Source organism: Trematomus bernacchii, unplaced genomic scaffold (genome assembly GCF_902827165.1).
Source record: "Trematomus bernacchii unplaced genomic scaffold, fTreBer1.1, whole genome shotgun sequence".
Taxonomy (NCBI): Eukaryota; Metazoa; Chordata; class Actinopteri; order Perciformes; family Nototheniidae; genus Trematomus; species Trematomus bernacchii.
The window spans coordinates 6,335,976-6,360,485 of record NW_022987513.1 but is presented as its reverse complement, the minus strand read 5'-3'; the positions used below and the strand labels follow the sequence as shown (position 1 = coordinate 6,360,485).

At 40.9% G+C, this 24,510-nt stretch overlaps 1 protein-coding gene across 3 annotated transcripts in view; it reads left to right on the top strand.

Moving 5' to 3' along the window:
• Nucleotides 1-1,833: 1,833 nt before the first annotated feature.
• LOC117470403 (RIMS-binding protein 2-like) overlaps nt 1,834-24,510 on the top strand; it is a 66,606-nt gene continuing 43,929 nt past the window's right edge. For all 3 annotated transcript variants that reach the window (XM_034115192.1, XM_034115185.1, XM_034115178.1), the window contains exons 1-2: nt 1,834-1,989; nt 2,940-3,939. In XM_034115192.1, coding sequence (XP_033971083.1) covers nt 3,061-3,939 — 879 coding nt within the window. In that variant the 5' untranslated portion in view covers nt 1,834-1,989; nt 2,940-3,060. The remainder of the gene's footprint in view (nt 1,990-2,939; nt 3,940-24,510) is intronic.

The following is a 24,510-nucleotide window of genomic DNA, read 5'->3' as shown; positions in this document are numbered from 1 at the left end:
TGAGACATAAGATTGGTATAAGAGTAATAACTGTACAATAGTGCACTGAACAATATTTCATTTTATGATACAACTATTATCCAGATATTCTATATATTTTTTATTCTTTTCTCTGCCATCGTCAATTAGCTACACCTTCAGATTTGGTTTCCAAATGAACTGGTTGATCATTTTCATCTTCCTTTTTACAACGGGAAAGATGGCCTATGATCCTTAGATATTTTGGTGGACAGATAGGGAACGGAAAACGTTATGAGTTATGAATCGTTCACTAAGAGGGTTCTTTTGAATTTAAGTATGTAACACTCCTGTATGTGATACTCTCCAAAACGGACACATTTAAGGCTGTCTTGTTTGTGTGCGAATGAGCAAAAATGACTAATGATTTGTTGTAATAAATATTACTGTGACCAGAATGACTCATACAAGCATAAAGGCTCCAATTCCTGATTAAAGGAAAGGTAGGGTGCAACCTAATCCTCATCCATTTGATCAGGTAACCTAAAGTAAGGAGACAAACAAAAGGTGTCATGGTGATATCTATCTCCCTTTACTAGACATTTACTCCTTAAATGTATGCTGCTGAATCTTATCCGTCCACTAGTCACCACTATTGAGTATTCCTTCCTTCCTTCCTTCCTTCCTTCCTTCCTTCCTTCCTTCCTTCCTTCCTTCCTTCCTTCCTTCCTTCCTTCCTTCCTTCCTTCCTTCCTTCCTTCCTTCCTTCCTTCCTTCCTTCCTTCCTTCCTTCCTCATAAGCTATTTGCACACCTGTTTCTGGTTTCCTTATTCCTTTTTCTTTTAATATCCTTTGTGCCTGCCAGTTGTTCTGCATGCTTTGATTTAGTAGACTTATTTTTAGTTCAGCATGCTGTGTGTCTGCTGATCTCATCCATGGCCTTTGCCAGTTATTCGAAACGGTGACACAGTCAGTGCAATGATACACACACACACACGCACACGCACACGCACACGCACACGCACACGCACACACACACACACACACACACACACACACACATTGGGAAAACGATTTCAAATGCATCCCCACAGAGGACATAATTAGAGCACATAAAAACAAATCTATTAACCCCTTCTACACTGTAGTACACATTTATGACAAATAAAGAACATAATGTAGGTGGTGTATGGCCTTCTGTCTGCCAACTTGACCACCAGCTATTGATTTAGTACTTAAGGATCATTGTGGTAATACATTCAATATAAAATATTAAAATAATTGCCTCTTTATGATGAATTAAAATAATATCCAATACAATGATCTTTACTATTAGGGTATCATCATTGAGGGATAGTTACAAACCTCTGCACTAGCAGCAAATAGCCACTAGTGGTCATCCATCTCACACAAGTTGGGTGGGTTATGTGGCCTTCAGGTGGGCTAGTATTGTCGAAACGCATCACAACCTTACACGTTTGTTATTAATACAGACACTGAAGGCAGAACTATCTATTTGAACTTTTAATTTTGGAAGAAGAGGAAAAGGCAATTGGTAGACGGGGATAAAATAACTTATTTGAGATGAGATCTGAAAACTTTGACACACAGCACATAACTATTTTTCTTGTATTGTTGCAGGATATATAAATCTATCAAGCCTGAATTTCAAAATTGACTTTTAAAAGTTTTTTTTGGCATAACGAAGGTGATTTAAATGCGCGATAAGTTGTACATAAGCGTGTTGCAGCGGGTCTTTAAACGATGAGACAAGACACGTGAAGACGTCCGTGAAGGCAGCACGGTGTGCACGGGCCAGCACCATGACGCTGGGCACAGACCGTGTGTGACCATAGTGTGTGACACTCCGAGATAAACAAACCCCTTCGTGCATGACTCCGTGGACCTTTAACAACTAACGTAAACAGTCACAATGTTGTCACAAAGCTACATTTAATGTCAACAAAAGTAACTCGGTTGGAAAATAGTGACTCCGTTGATGAAAACTTAAGAGTTGAGTCCGCTGGGAGGTGAGTTTCATATAAGTTGTTATAACGGTAAGCTAACACTGGCTAACAGGTTTAGCTAGTGGTCAGTGTTGTTCATACTCTATCATACTGCTTTTACGTTATTACATAGCGTTTGCTACATTAGAACCGGCTGCTTGAACAAATATTAGGTTGCTAAATTATGCTAGTTAATTAGCTGTGTACCGAAGCCCCCCACCACTGTAATATGAACCGTACCATATGAATGCCACTACATTGAGTTAGTGATGGGTAAACTTGTCTACTGTAATGATAGCCACTGTGAGTAATGTGGCATTGCTGTTCTGCTTTTTATTGACCGGTTCACTTGTTGCATGCCCAGGTCTCTATTTGCTCCTAAGCATAAGCTCTGTTAATCGCACCTTTGTTTGTTTTGTTTATATTTGCTCAGCTGTTTAAAGGTAGTTCTGTCATCCATCTTTATCACATGAACATGTGTTAATTTGTCCTGCTTTAGATAGAAATAAACACAAAATGTTACGTGTATATTTACAGTGTTTATTTTCTGCGAAGGCATGGACACTTTTGTGTATCTTCATAAACTATCAAATTATGTTTTGGTTTGACTGAAAATATCCTAGGTAGCTGCCACATATTCCTTTGCTCACTGCATAGAGAGAAACATCAACATATATATATATATATATATATATATATATATATATATATATATATATATATATATATATATATATATATATATATATATATATATATATATATATATATATTGGTTAATTCATTGTGCTTGCTATCTGAAGCTCTTCAGAGTGATGCCCTATCATTTTCTGAATGTTCCTTCTAACAGAGATGACAAATACTGAAATCCTTACCACCTTCCACTTTGCTGAAACATTTCATTTCTTGTTATAACATTCATCTAAGACTCCTTTTCCATTTCTCTCACACCCTCCTCTGTCTCATCTTTCCAGTGACTTGGTGTGATAATTGCATGCTGCATGTCTGATAACCATCCATCGCCTCACTGCACTTCCTCCCAGTTCTGATGCATGGCCCCCTCATTAGTAACGAGTACGTCTCACCGTTCCTTGCATGTTGTGCTGTGAGAGTGGCATCATGAGGAAGAACTGGGATAACCCTCTGGCACTGTCATCCAAGAAAACATGCCAGGGCCAGAAAGACTATGGACGAGAGCTACAGAGGCTGCGTGCTGTTTGGGAAGCAGAGAAGAAGCACACGCAGCGGGCCCGTGGTGAAATCTCTGTGGAGCTGAGGCACCTGCGTGAAGGAGCAGAGAGGGAACAGCAGAGGGCTGTGAAGGAACTGTTGCTCAGGCGAGGGTGCAAAAAGGATTGTCTCGCTAACAACAAGGTGAACATTAAAGACAGTAGACGTCACACTGAGGTCGAGTCCACAGATAAAGAGGCGTTTTGTTTGTGTGGTGGAGAAACCTACACAAAGCTACAGCAGTTATTGCTGACGCTGTATGAGAAGATAAATGGTGAGCAAGCAGTCTATAAGTTGCATCACAGGCAGGAATTTGAGGTAGAAAAGGCGGTCTTCCTCTGCCACCTGCTAGATGCCCATGGAAGACTGTTGCAGGGGAGGCAAAGAGCAGGACAGCTCAGCTCCATTTCTAACAGTCTCTCAAGATCTCAGGGAGGTGGTACTAACTCCTATCAGACCAAGCCTCTCCTAACCTGCTCCAGAGCCTTGCCCCATACTGCCTCCCACTCCCCGAAGAAGAACACCAAACAAGATCTGAGGGAGCTGCCTTCAGGGAGGGCCGTCTGTGCAGCTGACCCCTGCCCCTCCACTGCAGTCGTGGACACCTGTCAGAGCGGCTCGCTGACTATTTGTCACCCTCACAGCGCTCCCCATGCAGGCTGGGACCACCAGCCCCCCTACTGCGCTGAGTCCTCTGGGTCAGATGAGTCATCGCCCCTCAAATGCATGGACAGAAACATGGAGGTAAGCTATTTGATATCTTCACATTCTACACATTCTTCTAAAATTAAGTTCGTAAGAAAGTCAAGTATTTCTAGCATTTCCTCTGGTACCCAATCAGCAATTGCATCAGTGTGCATTTAGGTTTGTGACAGTGTTGGAATATAGAAGTGTAGTAGTGTATGACTCTGAATCCCTAAGGAACTTGTGGCATTGCAATTATTTTCGACAATATATTTATATCTCCTCATTCTGTCCGTCTGTCCGTCCATCCCATTCTCTATTTAACGATATTTAAGGATTGCTTAAGGGAATTCCTTTCAATTTTCCCACAAACATCCACTACTGAATGATGAACACTTTTGATTAAGTGGCAACATTTCAAAGGTCAAGTTCACTGTGACCTCACAAAAAAAGAAGTTTTTGCACAGGAATTCATATGCACATTTTTCACACAAATCACACACAATTTCACACAAATCTGAAATATGATAAACCATAATAACTACATTTTAGAGAGAAAAAAACTGCCACTTCAATGATTGGCGGAGGAAACAAAAATCAATTAAGACTTTTTATTAATGGATCCTTGGGATAGCCTGAACCAGGAGACGTTATGATCACAGAGTCCACATTCTATGCAAAACACCTGAGGCCATTATGATAGCATCTTTCTGTTATTTTGGCAAATGGTGCATAGCCAGCAGCAATAACATGGAGAACTGAACAACTGGTAACATTTCTATAAAGAGTTTGTTTACGTTGATAAGCAATTGGGCTCAAGCTAGTACAAACAAAAAGAGGTTGCCATTATGATGTACAACTTATTTAAAACAACTGGTGTGGTGTGGTGCAAAATATATGGTGATGTCAGTGCTATGGTTGTCAGAAAATAAACATTGTGCATGGAGGAGGAGTTGGACTATGTGGGTGGATCTGTTTATGCCTGTGGTTGGAGTGGCAGAAGTGGGTCAGCGTGTTTCCATCTCTTAAATTTTGGATTGAAGTTTTGATAGAGAGGAAATTGAATAATTAATCAAAGCTCCCACTGTGTCTAAGCAGCGGTGCCAACTTGCATCAGGGCGAAGTCAATGTCTTATGGGAGTCCCCTTTTAACATGAATGGACTCCATTATTGATGTGAGTTTTGAATTGTCTTTTTAAACTGTTTAAAAATGCATCTACTGTAATACACTGTAGTATATTTACATTACATTACATGTTACTTGTTAGACGCTTTTATCCAAAGCGACTTACATACTCAATACTGTGGGCAATCCCCACAGGAGCACTTTGGGATGAAGTGTCTTGCCCAGGGACACAACGACATGCTGACTGCAGTGGGACTCGAACTCGCTATCCCTTGATTCGAAGTCCAGCACACTATCCACTGAGCCACAGCCTCCCATATATCCCCATATATCTTTTATATAACATAAACCTGAAATTTTTTTCATTTCTAGAATGCCACTTTTTTTGCTTTATCTTCATAAGCTGTTGGATAATTTTTTTGTTTGTTTTTGTTTTAAGATTACATCGAGGAAAATCAATTATCGTTGTATCGTTATATTGTTGTATAACAACACAGCAACAGGCAATTAGGAAAAGGAAGAGTGACCTTGGTGCATCAGGATTTTGATCGTATAGCTATTAAAGTTTCCTGTTTAGCTTTTCGCTAAATTCCAAACGATCTTACAGAATGCTCTTTTTCCTTCCTGTTCTAATTTAATGGAGAACATCCAGCATCCGGCTTTTCAGGCTCATGACAGCCAGACAGGGAGACCTTGTCAGAATATGTCAGTGTGAAAGGATGTCAATACCGCTGAGCCATGATGGACCTGTCTGCAGCTCAAATCTGTACGGAGCATACAGTATGCTGTTTGACATGCATAGGGTTATGCTGACTAGAAGCTGTTCTTAGTTTTATGCTCAGTGAAATATCCTGAATGTTTTCTGTGTACACATGTGATAAGTACACATGCTTGTTCCAGTCTTCACAATTAATTTTATTTAGTTTTTTTATTGGTTGTTTTCCCTGTCAGCACTTCTATTCCCTTTTTAGAGCGTAACATATTCTCAGAGGAGCTGAAGCAGAATAGAAATAATGCTCAGTGCAGTTCACGTCAGGGTTGGTTTCAGTCTTTAGGCTACTATAAAGTCATGGTCTTGTGAGCACGCTGTAATTAATAAGGGAATATACTGAAGCTGTAAAATGCAGGGCTAGGGGGAACTAAGAAGCTCATTTCTTTGGGCGTGATTTGTCTAGCCCAGACTCTTCTTTCTTCTTTTAACCTCACTGTCTATGAAAAACAACCTTTTCTTCTGTTACTGAGAGAACATACTGTACATGGGTATAGGAACACTTAGATGAGTATGAACTTTCATTTTCACAAGTGTGCAACTGTAAACAATCTCTGCGTTGAAGGAATTGTAGAAAAATGCTAGTGGAATTTTCTTTTGACAAATGTCTATGTTTGACTTTGCAGCACCCAGGCATGGGGTTTCTAACATTGCCCTTTAAAGGCACAGTAGGTAGATTGATGATCCTCTACCACTTTAGTAAGCTTTGTGTCTGCAACAAAGCACGCACAAAGATTGAAAGTGCATTTTGAAATGCTGTAGAGGAGTTGGGTTGGATGTAATGAGTGTTACAAATTTGACAATGTGCATATTTATATTTTATATTTCGGCAGTTCCAAAGGGCTCTTTAAAAAGGATTGCCTGCTTTCCTGGGGCAAGTTAAATGCCATGTTACGCTAGTAAATTAAAACACATAAATCTTTCTGGAGCTGATAATGGAAGCAGTTAAGGAGTCAGACATATCTTTAGCATTGCTCATTTATAGTACTGATTGGACACTCACAGGGAAATGGAGTGAGATACACATGCTTCACTAACAATATCATGGCTGACTGATGATTTAACCAGAAGCTATTCCAAATAACTTAACAAAGTATTCCCCCTCCCATGCCAAGTTCTGGTTGTGTTAAGGCGATTTATTAAACTGCTTTGCACATTTTATAGATGGCTAGAGATAGATGAATGATGATACCTTCCAGCAAGGCTTCAATACATGTTACTTGTAAACCATCATTGAGTTGTGACAGAATTGGCTATACACTTACTGCTTTATTTGTTTTGTTAATGTCCCTGCCCAGGGCTAAATGATGAACACATGAGTAGCCTTAAGTACCTTGTTAGACCTCTTATTTCTTCTCTGGGGCACAACTGCAGTAAAACATCAGAATTAGTCTGAACTCGACACACTTGTTCCGCCTGCCTCCTGCAGCCTCCCTGTGTTGCAGTGTGTACCGCCTATTGATTGTTCAAGAGGCAGCCAACATCATTCCAGCGTCATCTCCATGGAAACGAGCCCTAGTCGCGGTAATGATTGGGCCCCGTCTCAAAGCCTGCCTTTTTGTGATAGGACGGTGGAAGCAGTCCTCCCTACCCCCTCCTCACAGCGACACTCGCCGTCTTACACACACACATTTCTCCCTGCATCCTCTTTCTTCACCTTTATTGCGCTGTAACCGAGATGGGATTAACCAGCCTGTCGAGTCTTGTTGCATCTGGATGAAATGCTTTTTGACACAGCAGCATCAATGAGGACGGACTCCCAGCTGAAGATGCAACATGCCACCCACATCTCAGCGTCACTGAGAGAACGGGGACCGGATTGAAAACCCCTTAGTTGAATCAATTCTCTTTTTTGGTTGTTTTTTCCTCCATCGCACGTCTTTTCTTGTTTGCTATTTCGTTTGGGCCTACATGCACTGTTTCAGCGTTACGCACGTTAAGTGGACTGCTGTGTCTTTTCCGTTTTCTGGAACTAGTTATGACGAACCCCCGTCAGACGGCAGAGCCATAAAGGCATGACAAAACTGTCTTTGACAGCGCAGTGAGCAGGACTCTGGATCTGAATGAACTAGAGAAAGCTCAAGAATGCTACCAGGACGATGACATTCACTAAATTGCCTTCACCACACATGAGGCCGAGAATATGTAAGGTCCCTTTGGAGCTGATTGTCCTCATTTTGGAAAACGTCACAGCGCAGAGAGGAAGGAGGACCTGATTAATCTTTTCTAGGTTCTCCCTGGATATGCCACAGAGACTCTTGCTTTAAAATGGTTTAGGCAAGGAACTTTACCAGTGCTGTTTTTGTTAAACTCTCCCTTTTTATAAGGATTTACTTATTTGGCGCTTGAGGTTGAGTGACTGACAACCATGACAATAACAGTCTTTTGCCTGGCTTCAGACACCTTACTTTAGCTGTAAACAAACCACTACAGCTTATGAACTGCTGGAGAAAGGAAGGACAGTGACATCTTTATCATTTTCAAGTCAGTCTGTCACAGCTGATCCATGTAATTCTCCACCAGCAAATGAAAAGTCTGAGATGGCCCGGTCTTGGCTGGGCACCTCATTTTGTCATATCGATCTCGTCTGTGCTGTTTAACTTTGACACAGAGTGATGTATGACCTGTGCACTCGGCCTGAGCAGCCAGAGCCAGCACCAGCACACACAGACATGGAGAGCCATGAGGTGGACCAAGCTCTCGGGCTACAACAGTCGGAGTTGACGGGGCCCGAAGAGCAGGATAAGCAAAATGGGCTTGTGGACAAGGCAGTCCCAACCACAACTAATATCACAACTACATCGTTGTTAGGGAAAAGGCACCACTCACTTTATGCAAACCTCAATGGTTTTGAAGTTGAAGGCGTACGCAAGGTGAGTGTGGAACATTTGTTGAGTTTCCAGGATAACTCTTGATTGTTAACCTAACAATGTTTGTGGCCTGGAAACATCCAAGAGGCGTTCCACTAGCAAGTAGCAGCCATACATGTATTTTATGATCCCCAGTCTTTAAAAAAAACAAAAAAAAACATTTTGATGGCAGATTTTAAACCAATACCTAAACTATGGTTGTGTCGTTTAAATTGCACACTAAATTACGGTTGAAATGTCTTGATATTAAAGTTACAGCATTGTTAGGAATATGTTTTTTACACTGATACATTCGAGAAAAGATAGCAAGAGTATTATTGGTGTTGGATCCCAGCGCTGTAGTAGAAACAGATTGTTGTCACGTATTACGCTGACCTATTGCAACCTTGTCCTTGATTTCACACCTCTGCATATCCTGTTAGCAGAGAAGATCCAATAATCATAGCCAATTGAAAATCAATAGCAAACCCATCAGAATACCGCGTATCTGACGGTCACAAATAAAAATGTCCAGAAAACTCTTTGTAACATCTTGATGATTGATTGAGAGTGGTCTAGCAGGCCTAAACACAGTAAGTAGATACAGTATAATGGTTACAGATAGTGCATTGAAAACAGGCCATACAATGTCTCTATCCAAACCTGTAAAGAGCAACGCATGAAGGCTTCTGAACCTACTTTATTTGGGTAAGCTGCCACTCAGTAACCGGCCACATACACTATACGTACATATGCTTTTATCTGTTTTTGTCTTTTCTTATGAAAAAGGATAGTCAGATAATGTTCAGTGGTTGACTAACTCGTTTACTACAAGCATACTTGTTTGAAAAGGCATGCCAGAAAACATTTGGCAAAATGTTTTCTTTATCTTTATTTCCTTGCTCTACTAAAAATATATATTTTAACCACCAATTCTCCTTTCTTCCTTTGTTTGATGGATTGAATGTTGCCTCAGTTTAGGTAGACTTTCATCATCCTCCAAGGTGGTTTGGTGTTTGGTACATTGCCTGCTATTTTCCCCACCCCCCCACCATTTCATTAACAAGGCACCACAATCGTAGTAAAAACCCTTAATGAACTGTCAACACAACACAGGAGAAGATCGGTGGTCACAGAAGCTGGGAGAGGGCTTCAAATTATGCATTAGAATGAATTATTAGGCTATTTAAGCCCAGTGGGGGCTGGGAGGGTGCTGTCACTCTTAGATTATTGTCCATAATTACACCATTATTTGCAGCAGGGGGTACCTTGATTGTCCTTTTGTGTTTTTTTTTTATCAACAATGCCAACCAATAATTAATGACAGAGTTTGGTATGTGTGTGTATGGCAAGATATAATGACATCATGTCCTGCAAACCCTCCTTGCCTTGGTTATAAGTGGTGTCTATATAGAAAGATGGCTTGTGTTACTTTGTAGGATGATGTTAGTCATCAGATCTCCATGATCCAGTGTATCTGAACCCACACAGCAGAAAGCTTATCCATACATCATGTTCTACATAGTGCTGTTAAAGGACTATCTTGGTTTTATGGATTGACTAAATGTTTGTTTATAATTTAAGATGCACAGGAAGCCAATTTAGTGCCTTGGGTTCGAATCCCACCTGCAGCCCTTGGCTGTTGTCCACTCTCTCCCTATTCCAGTCTGTCATCTCTATTTAATAAAAAGGCAAAATGGCCTATCTTTAAAAAATAAATGAATTAACTGTGAAGAAGAGGTTGGTTGTGGGAGAAGTAGGGATTCATATGTTACCGTTTTGATTTTGTGATTGCCGCTGTGTGCATGGGTTTGATAGGTGTGACTACTCCAGTGGTTACAGTTGCATCTGTCCTCTATAACCATTCTAGGAAAACTATTAGGCTTACTGTAAGCACAAATAAAACAAAGCGGTTGTAAGTCTTTCCATTCCATGGAAAAAAGATCCTCTGAAGGCTAATGAGCGTGTTGACTGTGTGGTCCTCTGTGGTCCCAACTCTTAAACACCTGTCTACATTACATATGGCTGCCTCTCCAATGATTGATGGGTTTACACACTCTCAGTTCCAAATGGAGCCACAGAGAAGAGGTGGTGTACAAACAAAACCCTATGGCTCCTTAATAACTCCCCTAAAGCTAGTCATTTCCCCTCTAATTGACCCTTTATTGATCTGTGATCCCTCCAGGTGATTGTGAAACTTAAGGCACAGTCTGAGCTTCTTTGAAAGTGATCTTTTTAATTGTAGTTTCACAAAATAACAGTTGTTTTATATACTTTATCTGCAGTGTCTAAGAATCTCATACCTTTGCCCAAACAGTCTCCAGCTGCTGCACAATCTGTGACTGTAAAGTGATTGGTCAGTCTTTAGGAATACCTGATGACATCGTTTGACTTTGGAGAATGTGCAGGCATTACAGCTCTGACAAAGTGCTGAAGCTGCTCTTTGTTTGTTTTTGGGGTCATTCTGTTCACCTTAACCTTAGCTAATCCAGTTATATCCCAAACGTAAGAGTATGTGTTGTCAATCTAGCATCAGCTGTGCTGCTGTTTAGCCTGTTAATATATGCTTTGTTACCTTGTCAGCTTGTCACCTACACTTCTGTGGATATGACAAAACTGATGCTCAGCAAAAATCCTGGAGAGCTAGTTTTCCCTTGCTCCAAGCAGCTATAGAACAAGAGCAGTCAGGGTAACAGGCAGTTTGGTACTGAGCTATTGCTAAATGCAGAGGGTTAAGTGTTCACCACCGGCCCAGTTTGTACCTTTGGGAGGACTACAAATGGAACAGTGTGTAAATAAATCAAAGAAAATAAAAGTATCGGAGGAACACAGAGGGTTTAATTCTGCGTGGTTAGAGTTATATGCTTTCACAGCAAACGATGCTGGCTTACCGGTATGTTTGATATGTGGAGAGAAGTTGTCAAAGGTGCTGCAGCCTTTACGTATTGGAGGAAAAACACGGAAGAGGAAGACAGCTGACGATCTTCAGTCATAATTCAGTCAGTTAACTCTTTTTAGGGTGCAGCTATATGTTTTATTTATTTCAAAGTGGGCCCATTTTAATTATATTCATTTTCTTCAAATGTGCAGAGGACTCCCCAAGTGCTGTGTGGATTTATTTTAAAGTAGGCCTGTGTATTTTTTTTAATTCTCCTTATAAGAGTTCTTTGTTTATTATTAGAGGTTAACAGTTTTCTAATGTAATAAATAATAAATGCAAAAAACCTGTAGTTTTTGTCTATGATGTAACAATATATACAACTTCATAAGCTATCAAGCTATCAAATATGTTTTGCGGCTCCAGACAAAAAAGATTGGTGGAAAAGGGGGCAAAATGGCTCTTTTGGTCAAAAAGGTTGCAGACCCCTGCTTTAGTCTTTGAATTATGAGTTCTGATTAAGTCTTTGATGTTGAACCTTATAACCATTATGTTGGACCTTTTTATAATGTTGCTTTGAACAATTGACTCCTTAGAAATGCATATATTATTATTATTATTATTATTATTATACCCCCTCCTCACTTTAAACAAAGCTCAAAAATATACACTGAAAAAACACTAATATCCATATCATTTGCACTTTTTCTGTAACATTCAATCTTAAATATTACACACAATATTACAAGCTTAGTTGATCTTATCAAACCATATTTGAATTGTTTTCCTTTCCTCTCTTCATACTGAGGTGAAATGCAGTATTTGATACATCAGAAGATAGCGAAAATGTGCATCTAAACGTCAAGGTGAAATGTTCATCTTTCTTGTTGTGACCCACCAATAATATAAAACAGGCAAGACCAGACAATTCAGATAAAAATGACATCTGTGTAAAAATGTATTCCTGTTGCTCATTTGATATGGCTCCTTTTTGCCACAAGGTGTGTGTGTGTGTGTGTGTGTGTGTGTGTGTGTGTGTGTAATGTGTGTGTGTGTGTGTGGTGGTGTGTGTAGTGTGTGTGTGTTAGTGTGTGTGTGTGTGTGTGGTAGTGTGATGTCGTAGTGTTGTGTGTGTGTGTAGTGTGTGTAGTGTGTGTGTGATTGTGTGTGTGTGTGTGTGTGTGTGTTGTGTGTGTGTGTGTGTGTGTGTGTGTGTGTTGTGTGGTGTGTGTGTGTGGTGTGGTGGTGTGTGTGTGTGTGTGTGTGTGTGTGCTGTGTGTGTGTGTGTGTGTGTGTGTGTGTGTGTGTGTGTGTGTGCTGTGTGTGTGTGTGTGTGTGTGTGTGTCTTTTGTGAATAATTGATAGAGCAGCGCGTGGGGGGAATCTCTAGAGTATTGGTCTCTCACTCTCGCAGCCCAAACACCGCTGTCTGTCTGGCGTCTGGCTGAGTCTCTCTCCACGGAACACGAGTCTGACACTGTGTCCGCTGTCGCATCCACTCACAGCTGGGCAGCCAGGACTGTGGGGCATCTCTTCCATAGAACATGCACTGTATGTCTGATGCACACAATATATCCTGTTGATCTACAGCAGTTTTGGTCACACTATTGCTTACTGATGTCCAGATTTGCTGTGACAAAAAGAGAAATGTGACAAACGCTTTGAAGCTTTTATAAAGCACTGTTGAATATTAAATGTGAGTCACGTTTAACATCATGGTTTTGGCAGTATTATAAATACTTTTTAACACTGCAGAGGTCTCTTAAGGTACCATTTATTGTTTCCTATTTTCCTGTCACTCCCCTCTCATACTCCTACAGATCTTAATTATGATACCTTAATCACAGTGAAGATGGATAGATAGATAGATAGGTACTTTATTGATCCCAATTTGGGAAATGTTTGCGTTGCAGCAGCATAAGAAACAAGGCAATAAACAGTCCAAAATATTTCTGAAATAGAAATAAAATAGCATTAAAAAGAAATAGATTATTCAATATTAAATTGAATATAAATGTACAGTGGGAGTTTAAGTCCAGTTATTAAGAGAAGCTATGGAGCAGAGAGTTCTCTGTCAGCCAGAGGTGATTTGTTGTACAGAGTTATTGCAGTAGGCAGGAATGTTTCCCAGTATCAGTCCTTGTGACAGGGGAGCTGCAGCAGTCTGTTGGAGAAGGAGCTCCGCTGTCTGTCCAGCTGCAGGTGGAGAGGATGGGTGGGGTTATCCATGATGGACAACAGCCTGTTCAGTGTCCTCCTCTCCACCACAGCTTCAAAGGGGTCCAGCTTGATGCCGATGACAGACCCAGCTTTCCTGATCAGTTTAAATATAAATAAATAGTACACAAGTACCAATCGAGGCAGGAATTAGTTTCTGTTAAACCTCGGTTGGTGTTTTATTTTTCACCAGCTTTTACACCTGCCTTTTATCCTTAATCCTAATATCACAGAGGGTGTCTGGTTCTTTGTCCTCATTAGCCTGCATCCAGACAGCGACATATTTGGCTTTCTCCAAGGTCTCTCTGGTGTCTGTGACATTCCTGCTTCATTTGGGCCAGCTCCCAAACTGCTGGCGAGATTAATCCCATGATTACCTGCGTTCCCCCTCACAATGGGAATTGCTTTTTGCCTGGAGGAAGAAATGGAGACTCATTTTGTTGACCGACTGAATGTCAACAAAGGTCACTTAGGTCTTTCATTACTGGAGTGTCTCTGCCAGATGTGCATTTATTGAGCGTGACTTGGAAAGGGGTGTTGTGGAAAACTGTAATAATGTTTAGACATTTCAATAGTGCAACATTGTCGTAAGGGGTTTATTGACCACCTTGGCCCTCTGCTTTTCAGTGTGATTGGTTTATTAATAGCTCTGTCTGCTGGAAACATTTCCAGCTTGGTGTTCCCCATGTTTTTCTAAATGAATGCTCTTTCTCACACAGTTCCTGGTAATTACAGGCTTTCAGGTAGTGATTTTCAATATTCACACACGCATAATTCATCATTAAGGAACTTCTCAGTCTTGCTACTTATCACACCTGCCATGGCAATGCCAAAATAGGTGGTGCAAGGGTAGGGACAACAACTTTAACACAATATCACTATATAGCATGTTTTCTGGCAATTTAATAAATAGAAAGTCACTTATAACAAAGCATATTGTTGTTACCTCCTCTGTGCAATAATTACTTACTGGTGATCACCATAATACTTAGCTAAAATTATAGAGAGAAAATAAATAAATATAGCCTTGTCTATATTGTGAAAGAAACAGTAAAGAAAAATAAGGACAATGGACAGTCCAGCAAATAGTGGTAACGCAACCACAATTAAGCAAAAGAAGAAGATAAGGCACCAGGTGGGTGATGCATACATTTGCCCGATGTAAAGAGCTGTGATTGTCCTGTTAAATCATTTTTGTAATGTGTTGAACTGGTTGTCAAGACAAGTTTAAAAAGCCCTTAATCTGTAGCTCAGTCTTCTGATTGATGTGCTCACTCCACGTGAAAGCGCCTATCTTCAGACGGACATTATCCTTTAAAGGTCCCATGGCATGGCCATTTCTACTTATCATAATTCCATTGTTTAGGTATACTAAAATAGATTTATATTGTGCAATTTTCCAAAATCACATTGGTTTCTCATACAGCATCTCTGTATAGTATGTGTATAAAAACCTTCATAAGGGGACGGGTAATAACCGGAAAAGCATGACATGGGTCCTTTAAGTGCTTGTCCCTGCAATGTTACTGCTTTTATTCACAAAACAGCAGGACTAGAAACGTCTCTGAAATGTTACACTTCTTGTGGTGGGAAATTGGCGGTACAGATTTCCCTCAATATTGATCCCATTCCAACAGGACCCCGGGGATAAACTGCATGTGCTACGTTAAAAATACATTAACGGCCACATGTTGTTCTGAATATGCTAAATACTGTATACAGAATTTGCCTCATGGCTTAGCCTACTTCTGATATCACATGATCTGTATAAAGAAACATGCTGTGCTTTTAAGGACAACCTATTAACTTGATTTTGATCGCTACCTCATTTATTGTATTGAAGAGTAATGAAGGTAAAAGAAAGTGTTCACTCATATTGTCAAGGACAGTCCAATCAATATACTGCACCGTTGCCATAACAGATACAGTACTTAAATAAACAAATATGGTCTTGTTCTGTCATTTATAGTGACATAACAATAAAATAAGTTTAAATTACATGTTGGCTGGGTACAGGAAGGGGAATTCCCAGTGTTCACTAAGAATTTGTCTCTGCTCTGGAAACTTCCGGGGGAATTCTTCAGCTTTTTATCAGTGAGCTGGTGGTGAATAGATGCTGGCTGAAGAGGATGTAGTGATGACAGAGGGGGAGGAAGGGCTTTTTGGCAACAACAAAAATGGCGACACGGTTAATGCAGCACTTGGTTGGATGTATTATTTTGTATTCATGTTATGCACTTCAATTTTTGGCTGAGTGGGTCAGCCCAATCTGTAAAATGAAATTGGCTGAATGGTTTGCCTATATTTGTGATTTGCTTACTTTGATTATTTGTTGTTAAAGCTCCATTTAACAAAGGCAGTCACATAACTTTTTGACCCCACCTACAGTATACTGCCAAAAATATGTCAATGCCAATTTTAATGTCTTTTTAAAATTGCTTTACACTTCATGTCATGCTGACAAAGTGGCACTGTGGATGGAAATTAGCTCAAAGCTAAATCTGGCACTGTTACGCTTGATACATTTGAATGTTTTAAGTGTTCATTACTGTGCATTGTCCCTGCCAAATAAACGATTAAATGAACCAACATATATTTTGAGAATATAACATTGTATACATGAGTCGATATGTTTAATTTGACTACATAGGCCATAAACAAAGCTGAGTTGTGTAAATGAGGATGCATGCTCTTTGTCCATGCACTCGAGTATGTCTTCCCTACACTTAAATCCCAATTATGATGACCTATGTGGTTTTAAATATTAAAGCAGTAAAACCCTTTCTAAGGCCACATTTACACGAGAACGAAACGGCTTGTATCTGCATAGTTTCTCTTGCGTATAGCCCTATTATTTACACGAGGCCGTAACAAACGGACCCCACAAACGATAACGGGTCCCAAGGTGGATAGATTTGCAAACAAAACGCTCTGGGGGGTCAAACGAGTCCGTGTAATCGCCTCTATACGAATATTTCCTGAAAAAATAACGATAGCCCCACCTCTCCCCGCCTCTGCTGCTCACTGCTGTAGCATGGCCAGTAGCTACTGCTAGTGCTACTGCTAGTGCTACTGCTACTGACCATGCTACAGATGTTAGTACAACATCTACAGCTCGACCATGCTACAGATGTTAGTGCAAAATCTACAGCTCCTCTACCACAACCATCAGCAACAAGTGGACATGGAGAATTACATGAACTACAACATGTTGCTAAATCCACCGCGGGGCATAAACAGAAGGGTAGCCATGGCAACATTGCTGCGGGGCTGCTCCGGGGTCTTCTTCGCTGCTTTTGGTGTATTTTGTGGCGGAAGTTACAGCGCCACTTACAGTCCCGGCATATGTACTACAGCGTTTCCAGCGGTCTCGTTTGAACTGACACGTTAAATGAAACGAATGCATGTGAACGGAAGACTTTTTTGAAAGCGCATACTGTGCATAAACGCAAACGTTCCCGTGTAAAAGCAGCCTAAGTGTGTCTTTTGTGCCATGCCATACATTAAGCTGTTGCTAGTCAGATAGCGGGGGTTTCGGGCTTATATGCATATGCAATTAACTTTGACAAGATTAAGGGTTATTTTCTTATGATGCTCTAGGGCAGGGGTAGCCAACACGGTGCCCACGGGCACTTAGTCGCCCGCAGGGGCAACGTGAGTCGCCCGCGGGGCATGTTCTAAAATAGCTCGCCAAGCAAATACAAAATGTAAAAAATACACAAAACAAAAAAGGAAATGTAATTAAAAGAATCTACCCTATGCATAAACGAAACCTCAATCATAGCGAACTCTATCTACTTACTACAACTCTATATCTATCTAACACCCCTCCTCCCCCCACCCCAGGGCCGGCCCTTGGCATAGGCAGTATAGGCGAATGCTAAGGGCGCATCAATCTATGGGGGGGCGCCGAAAATTGAAAAAGAAAAAAGTTGTGATTTCATAACAACACCATTTCCCGATTTTGGATCAACAAAGTACATCTTATTATCTTATACTAACAGAACTACGCCTATATTGCGTACAGCGCCCATAAACTATGGCGCACCCCCCCCCCCCAAAATCAAGTTGAACTGCCCCAGCCCCAGTAAAAACCAGAGGTTTATGTGAAATAGTGAAACTTTTTTGAAATAATGGTTTTAGTGTGCAATTATAGGTTTTAATTTTGTATTTGTGTTAATTTAAAATAAATCAAACTCCCAAAAAACGTATACAGCTTTTATTAACATTGGAATTTACTGTGTAAGCGGCCGCGGGGGGGGGGGGGGAGAGCTTTGGAGAGCTCTCTCCTGAAAGACTGAGAGGCTCTGATAACCTCAGCTCAGTGAGGTAAAGGCACACCTTTATATGATCATTATAGTTATAAAAAAATAAGAGAATAGATTTTCATCTATTCTCTTATAGTATAAAATACTATATGACAGTAAAAAAAAGTTGTTATTAATAAACAAGAATACAGTTTAAAAGGGGAGTGATTTGTAAAATATCCATAAATAAAAAGAAAATCTGCTTACAGTTCTGTTTTATATGGATGTTGAGATGTATCCATACAGTAGATCTCTTCATTTTGCTCTCAAAGTGCACCAGATTGATGCTTTTAACTTCAATATAAATTAAAAAAAAATCTTCCCGGGGGAGCATGCCCCCACAATGAATATCGACCAATCACGTTCTTGCTTGATTTGCGGGACCAGCGTTGCAGTCGGGAAGAAAAGCAATTGTGGAGCGGCAGCTCACCGCTTCATAAGGAGTGTGACCGTGATTTTCCTTCTGGCAGAATCTACACAACACATCAGCCCCATTGAACAGCCTAGTCGTGCCAGCCTATATACAGCACATGAGGGGCAGAGTTTTACTCTGTATATATGTATATTTATTTATTGCACTTGACGCACACACACTCACGGCGTAATTTCCACTGGGGACAGGGGGGACATGTCCCCCCCCACTTTTCGAAATCCCGTTTGTGTCCCCCCACTTTACAAATATGTTTATTATTATTTTTTAACGCAAGCCGTCATCGCCACGGAGGAGCACACAGCCTCTGTGAGCGAGCGAGACAGAGAGAGAGAGAGAGCGAGCGAGAGAGCTAGGGAGGGCACACCTTTATCTATTTAATTTAGATAAAGTAAGAAATCATTCCAATGTGTACTATAGGACAGTAAAAAAAACAAAATACAGTTTAAAAGGGGAGTGATTAGTGAAATATGCTTAAATAAAAAGAAAGAATGCTAATTAGGTAACATAAGATAAGAATAAACAAGTTTAAATGATTTGTTATTGGTTGTGATCATATTCTAAAGATGTTTGGATTATTGAAGGTGCCTTCTCCTCTGCTAAAGTCCCTCTTACCTGTGGGGTTCTCCAAGGCTCTATCCTGGGCCCCATCCTCTTTTTACTGTACATACTGCCCCTAGGTTCAATTCTCACTAAACACAATATTCCCTTCCACTGCTACGCCGAAGATGTACAGATCTATCTGCCTCTCAAAGCAAATGTCAAACACTCACTACAGCAGTTGATGGACTGCTTGATAGAGATAAAATCCTGGCTGAGCCAAAACTTCCTCAACCTCAACGAGAGCAAGACTGAGGTCATCTTTTTTGGACCCCAACCTCCAGCCTCTCCGGTTGATATTCTGGGCTCTCTCAATGAAAACATCCTCCCCTCTGTCATGAACCTTGGAGTGACCTTCACTAGCACTTTTAAATTCGACAAGCAGGTCAGCACCGTAGTCAAATCCTGCTTTTTTAAAATAAGACTATTGGCCAAAACCAAGTCATATTTATCTTTTAATGACTTAGAAAGGGTTATTAATGCCTTTGTTACCTCAAGACTGGATTACTGCAACGCTCTGTACGTGGGTATGGACCAGGCCTCAATTAGATGCCTGCAGCTAGTCCAAAACGCAGCTGCACGTCTTCTGACTGGCCATAAAAAGCGTGACCACATCACCCCAATTCTGGCCTCACTACTGGCTTCCAATTCGGTTCCGAATTTATTTTAAAATCCTTTTATTTGTTTTCAAAGCCCTAAATGGGCTGGCTCCGGCCTATATAGCCGAACTCCTCCATCGCTACACCCCAGCCAGAGCTTTAAGGTCTGCTGACCAGCTGCTGCTGGTAGTGCCCAAGACCAGGCTCAAAACCCGAGGGCACCGAGCCTTCACAGCAACTGACCCTAGGCTCTGGAACAGTCTGCCCCTCCATGTGAGGTCGGCCCAGACACTAGGGTTTTTTAAATCCTCACTAAAAACACACTTTTTCTCTCTGGCCTTCTAGTTAGAGCGGAGACACCTGACTGATGATTCCCTGTGTTTTTGTTTTTTATATTTCTGTTGTAAATTATTGTCTTTTATTGTGATTGTAGTAATGTGTTTTTATTACATGTACAGCACTTTGGCTCGACCAAAAATCGCTTTTAAATGTGCTATATAAATAAAACTTGATTTGATTTGATTTGATTTGATTTGAAAAGTATACAGCTCCCTTTCATATGAGTGTTGAGAGCTGTATCCATACATTCATTTTGTGCTCAAAGTGCACCAGATTGATGCATTTCACTTCAACATTTAAAAATAAATCTTCCCGGGGGAGCATGCCCCGGGACCCCCCTAGAGGATGTGAGGTCCACCCCCAAATAAAGCAGGTTAAAATAATTAAATGTAATACATTTTATTTTAGTAAACACTGCAAACGGGTCCCACAGACCCAAACAGCACACAAAGGTTAAAGGTAAGCATATCATAATGTTAAAATGTGCTAAATACATACACTGCAAAAAACAAACAAAAAGAGGAGTAAAAGTAGCCCCCGACTTGTTTTATTTTTTGAAAGTAGCTCTCATCCTAAAAAAGGTTGGTGACCCCTGCTCTAGGGGGTTGAACCTGTGGAGGGTCGGGGGAGAAACAAATCATCTCGGCTGCATACTGTCTCCCCTCTATCCATTTTCTGCTGACACTGCGCTAAATGGGATAATCTGGCGACCCCTCCTTCTGTTCATCTTTTGACTTTTAAAAAGACCAGATGTTCTCTGCATGTCTGACACCTTATTAAGCCCCTTGAATGCTCAGGGGACTGTGACGTTTTTATTTGCAGACTGTGAGATGATGGGGCTGCCAATCTAGTTTGTATTATAATTACTGTGTCTGTAGGGCTTGTAATGCTTTTATGACGAAGAAGCTCCAAGTCGTAATGGAGGCGAGATCTGAAGGAGGACGGGATGCGGTATCATAATTAATGTTACAGCATGTATTGTGAATGCGAAAACATAGTTACCATGCCTTCTATGTTGATTTCTTAACTTGGATTGAGCATGAAATCACTACTGGCAAACGATTAATTGGCTACATGAGAATACATCATGAGCATGGAAGTAAAAAAATAACTGGTTGTTGGAGGAGGGGACCCTTTCATTTCTATTAAAGCTGCTAAGTGGCGCATGAGGCCAAAATAACTTTACTCTCTCGCGTAAAGAAATTAGACATTTCTGGGGTTTTGGGCCCATAGGGCATGCACTCTAGATTTGTTTTTAGTGCATTTTACTAGTTTTTAATAAAATAAATAAAAATGACTTTCTCAGTGATCGTACTGGGTAGTTGATTTTGCTAAAAATAAAATAATCCTCAGATTTACTGTATAGATGTTTCTTTACAAATGTAAGTCGATTAAACATTTTAGTTGGGGCTAATAACGTCACTCGAATGTCATGGAAGTTGTAGTACCACCATTTGCTCTCTACAGAAATGTCCTTCAACGTCTGGCCCATTCCTGGGAGCTTGGACATAAATCTCATGTTTGGAAAGCCCATTCCTGGATGTAAATTGAATGCCACGTAAAGGTTATTTTATGAAATGTATGCACTTGGTATGGTCTACAGATATGGGAGGGAAAAGTCACTAACAAGCATTTCCAGACACTGCATTTCAATTTATTTTGCACAACCTCACCCAGAGGACATCATGAGGGGCAGTGAAGGTAGATGGCTGGATGCCTGGGAGTAGAGGGGAGTCTCGTGTTGGTTCTTTGTTCTCTAACGCAGCAAGAGAGACTCCATAATCTGTCACCGTCAAGTACCCCCGGGGGTTTAGTTGTGATAAATACAGGAGGGGGTTTGAGAGGACACTTAAGAGGGCTTCTTCATGACTTATATATGAGTACAGGGAGAGAGCGGCTACAATACCTCGGGCCACAAACTGCTTTTTGGTTCTTTTCATTTGAAGATATATTTCTCTGCTTTGTTTGAGACCACTGCAGATAGCACCCTCCCTGTTTACTAACCATAAGAAAGTTTTGCAATACCACAGATCTCAAATAAACTTAAGCCTAGTTTTGTGTCCTATTAATAAGGGTGATATTGCCTCCTTGACCACAGTAATAAGAAATTGTTCTTATTACATTACATTACATGTCATTTGTTAGACGCTTTTATCCAAAGCGACTTACTCAGTACTGTAGACAATCCCCACAGGAGCAATTTGGGGTGAAGTGTCTTGCCCAGGGACACAACGACATGCTCACTGCAGTGGGACTTGAACTTGCTATCCCCTGATTCGAAGTCCAGCACACTATCCACTGAGCCACAGCCTCCTATTACTAACCCTAACCCTAACCTAACCCATGTTTTGAAAAACCTATAAAAACTAGAAGGGCCCTTGGAGAGCGCCGACCTTCCGCCAAACAAAATCTCTCGCAAAAAAAATTGTTCATTCAACCTATAATTTGGATTCGTCTGAAAATGTGGTGTTCTTTCTTGGCCAATGTTCCCCCCTTTCACCAAGTTCCATCAAAATAAGGCCAGTAGTTTGTCCCGTGAATCTTCTGACTGACAATTAAACCCGACCAAGAATATAACCTTTTAGTGGGGCCTAATAATAAGTACCAGAGGATTAGAGACAAACATGTCTTACGGCCCGTCCACACGGCGGCGTGCGTTGAAGCTTCAATGCTTCTGCCCATTCACTTTGAATGGGGTGACGTCACGTTTCGCCGAACTGCATTGTGGGAGCGAAGCGTAGCTTCAGAAGCGTTGCTCGCTGCAAAAGTTGCGCAATGTTCAACTTTTGAAGCTTCGGCGGAAGCGTCAGCCAATCGAATCATATGCCAGTACAAGCTCTAGCCAATCAAACCGCGTGCTTGTCTGTCCGGGGCGGGAGATTCATGTGAGTTTCAGCCCCCCCCGCCGGCAAGCTTCAACGCACGCCGCCGTGTGGACGAGCCGTTAGTGTTCTTTGCATTGAAAAGTGTATGTGCACAGAAAGTCACGAACGTGCTAAACTACAAGAGATTTATATGGTAATAAAGTAAAACAACAAAGACTAATTCATATTGTATTGTAACTCAAAGTGTACCGGAGAAAACACACTGAATAACATTGGACTCTGCAAACATACCTATATTATATGGATATGGTGATATGAGACAAGTCTTAGATTAAAGATAATGTAATATCGTAATTGTTTTGTGTTTCTTGTTTTAAAGACTGCACAACAGTTAAGTGAGGCTAATTTTTATGAAATGACCAGACTTTTCTAGCTGTTTTATTATTTGCCTTTCCCTGCCTTATCATTAAGTCACATTTGTTATGCCTTTTCATCATAATGTCCTAGTGTAAATATATTTTGTCAATATTAAACCCTACAATATCGTCACAAAATCAATATCAAGAAATTAGATTTTCCTAATATCGCCCAGCCCTCACAGCCGAGCGGTTCAGGAAAACTCGTTGGAAAACCACTGGTGCTGTCCCGTAGGAGAGCGATAAAGAGTCATTGATTTGGCTCTAAATTGTAACACTTCACTGATATTGTGAAGTCCATTAGTATCCACTTCAGTCGAAGGGTTGCCATTGCCTGTCTAGGCTGGTTACAGTTTTCTGTCTCTCGTCTCCGCTGGTAATTAAAACAGTGTTCAGGTCAGGAGTCTGTGTAAGGGTGGGGTCCATGGGAGGAGGCATTTCTCCTTCCATTATTACTGGGAGCGGACATCGACTGAACTAATGAAGACACATTTACAGATTCAGCAGACTGCCTCCTTCATACCAATCCTCAGAGCGACACTGCTGAATGAAACTCAACAGCGAGAACTTGCAGCCTGTGCAATTATGAAAATGAATGAGTAGTGTTCGGAAATGGAAATGTAGGACGGTCATTACATTTCTCCAGAAGCTCTTAATGTAATTATATTTTAAAACTAAAGGACTTTTGAAAAATTAAGCTGCCACCATTTGCAGCAAGTACTTGGGCATGTTGTGAGAAATACAATGATTATCCAAATTCTAATATTTCTGTTTTATGCAAGTCAGTTAATTCATTTGCCACTGTGCTTTTCCGTCCAGGCTTAGCCAAAAGTAAGCTTTGTGTTGTTTCTGCACGAACTGTTAAAGCATTGGAAATAATAGTTTTTAATTTTGTACCACCAATTGGTATAATTAGTGGTATGTTGGTGCATTGCTCGAGCAGCAGACCCTGGTTTTACATTGGTCGCGGCTGTGATAAAAACTGTATGGCTGCATTGATGCTGCTTTAATACTGCCACTTTGGATATTTTGTCCAACAAAGAGATAAACAATGGGAAAACCTGTGTGTGTGCCTATGTGCATGTCTGTGTCTTTGTCTTGCCGGCTCCTTAGAGGCTTATGGGGGGGGGGGGGGGGGGGGGGGGGTCTCTAGCTGTCAGCTAATAATGCTGATGTTGGTGTTTCTGTGAAACCAGACTGTAGACATTTCCATACGCCCTTGAAAAGCCCGCCGTGGATCCCAGACAAAAGGATAATCTAATTGTGGGACCCTAGG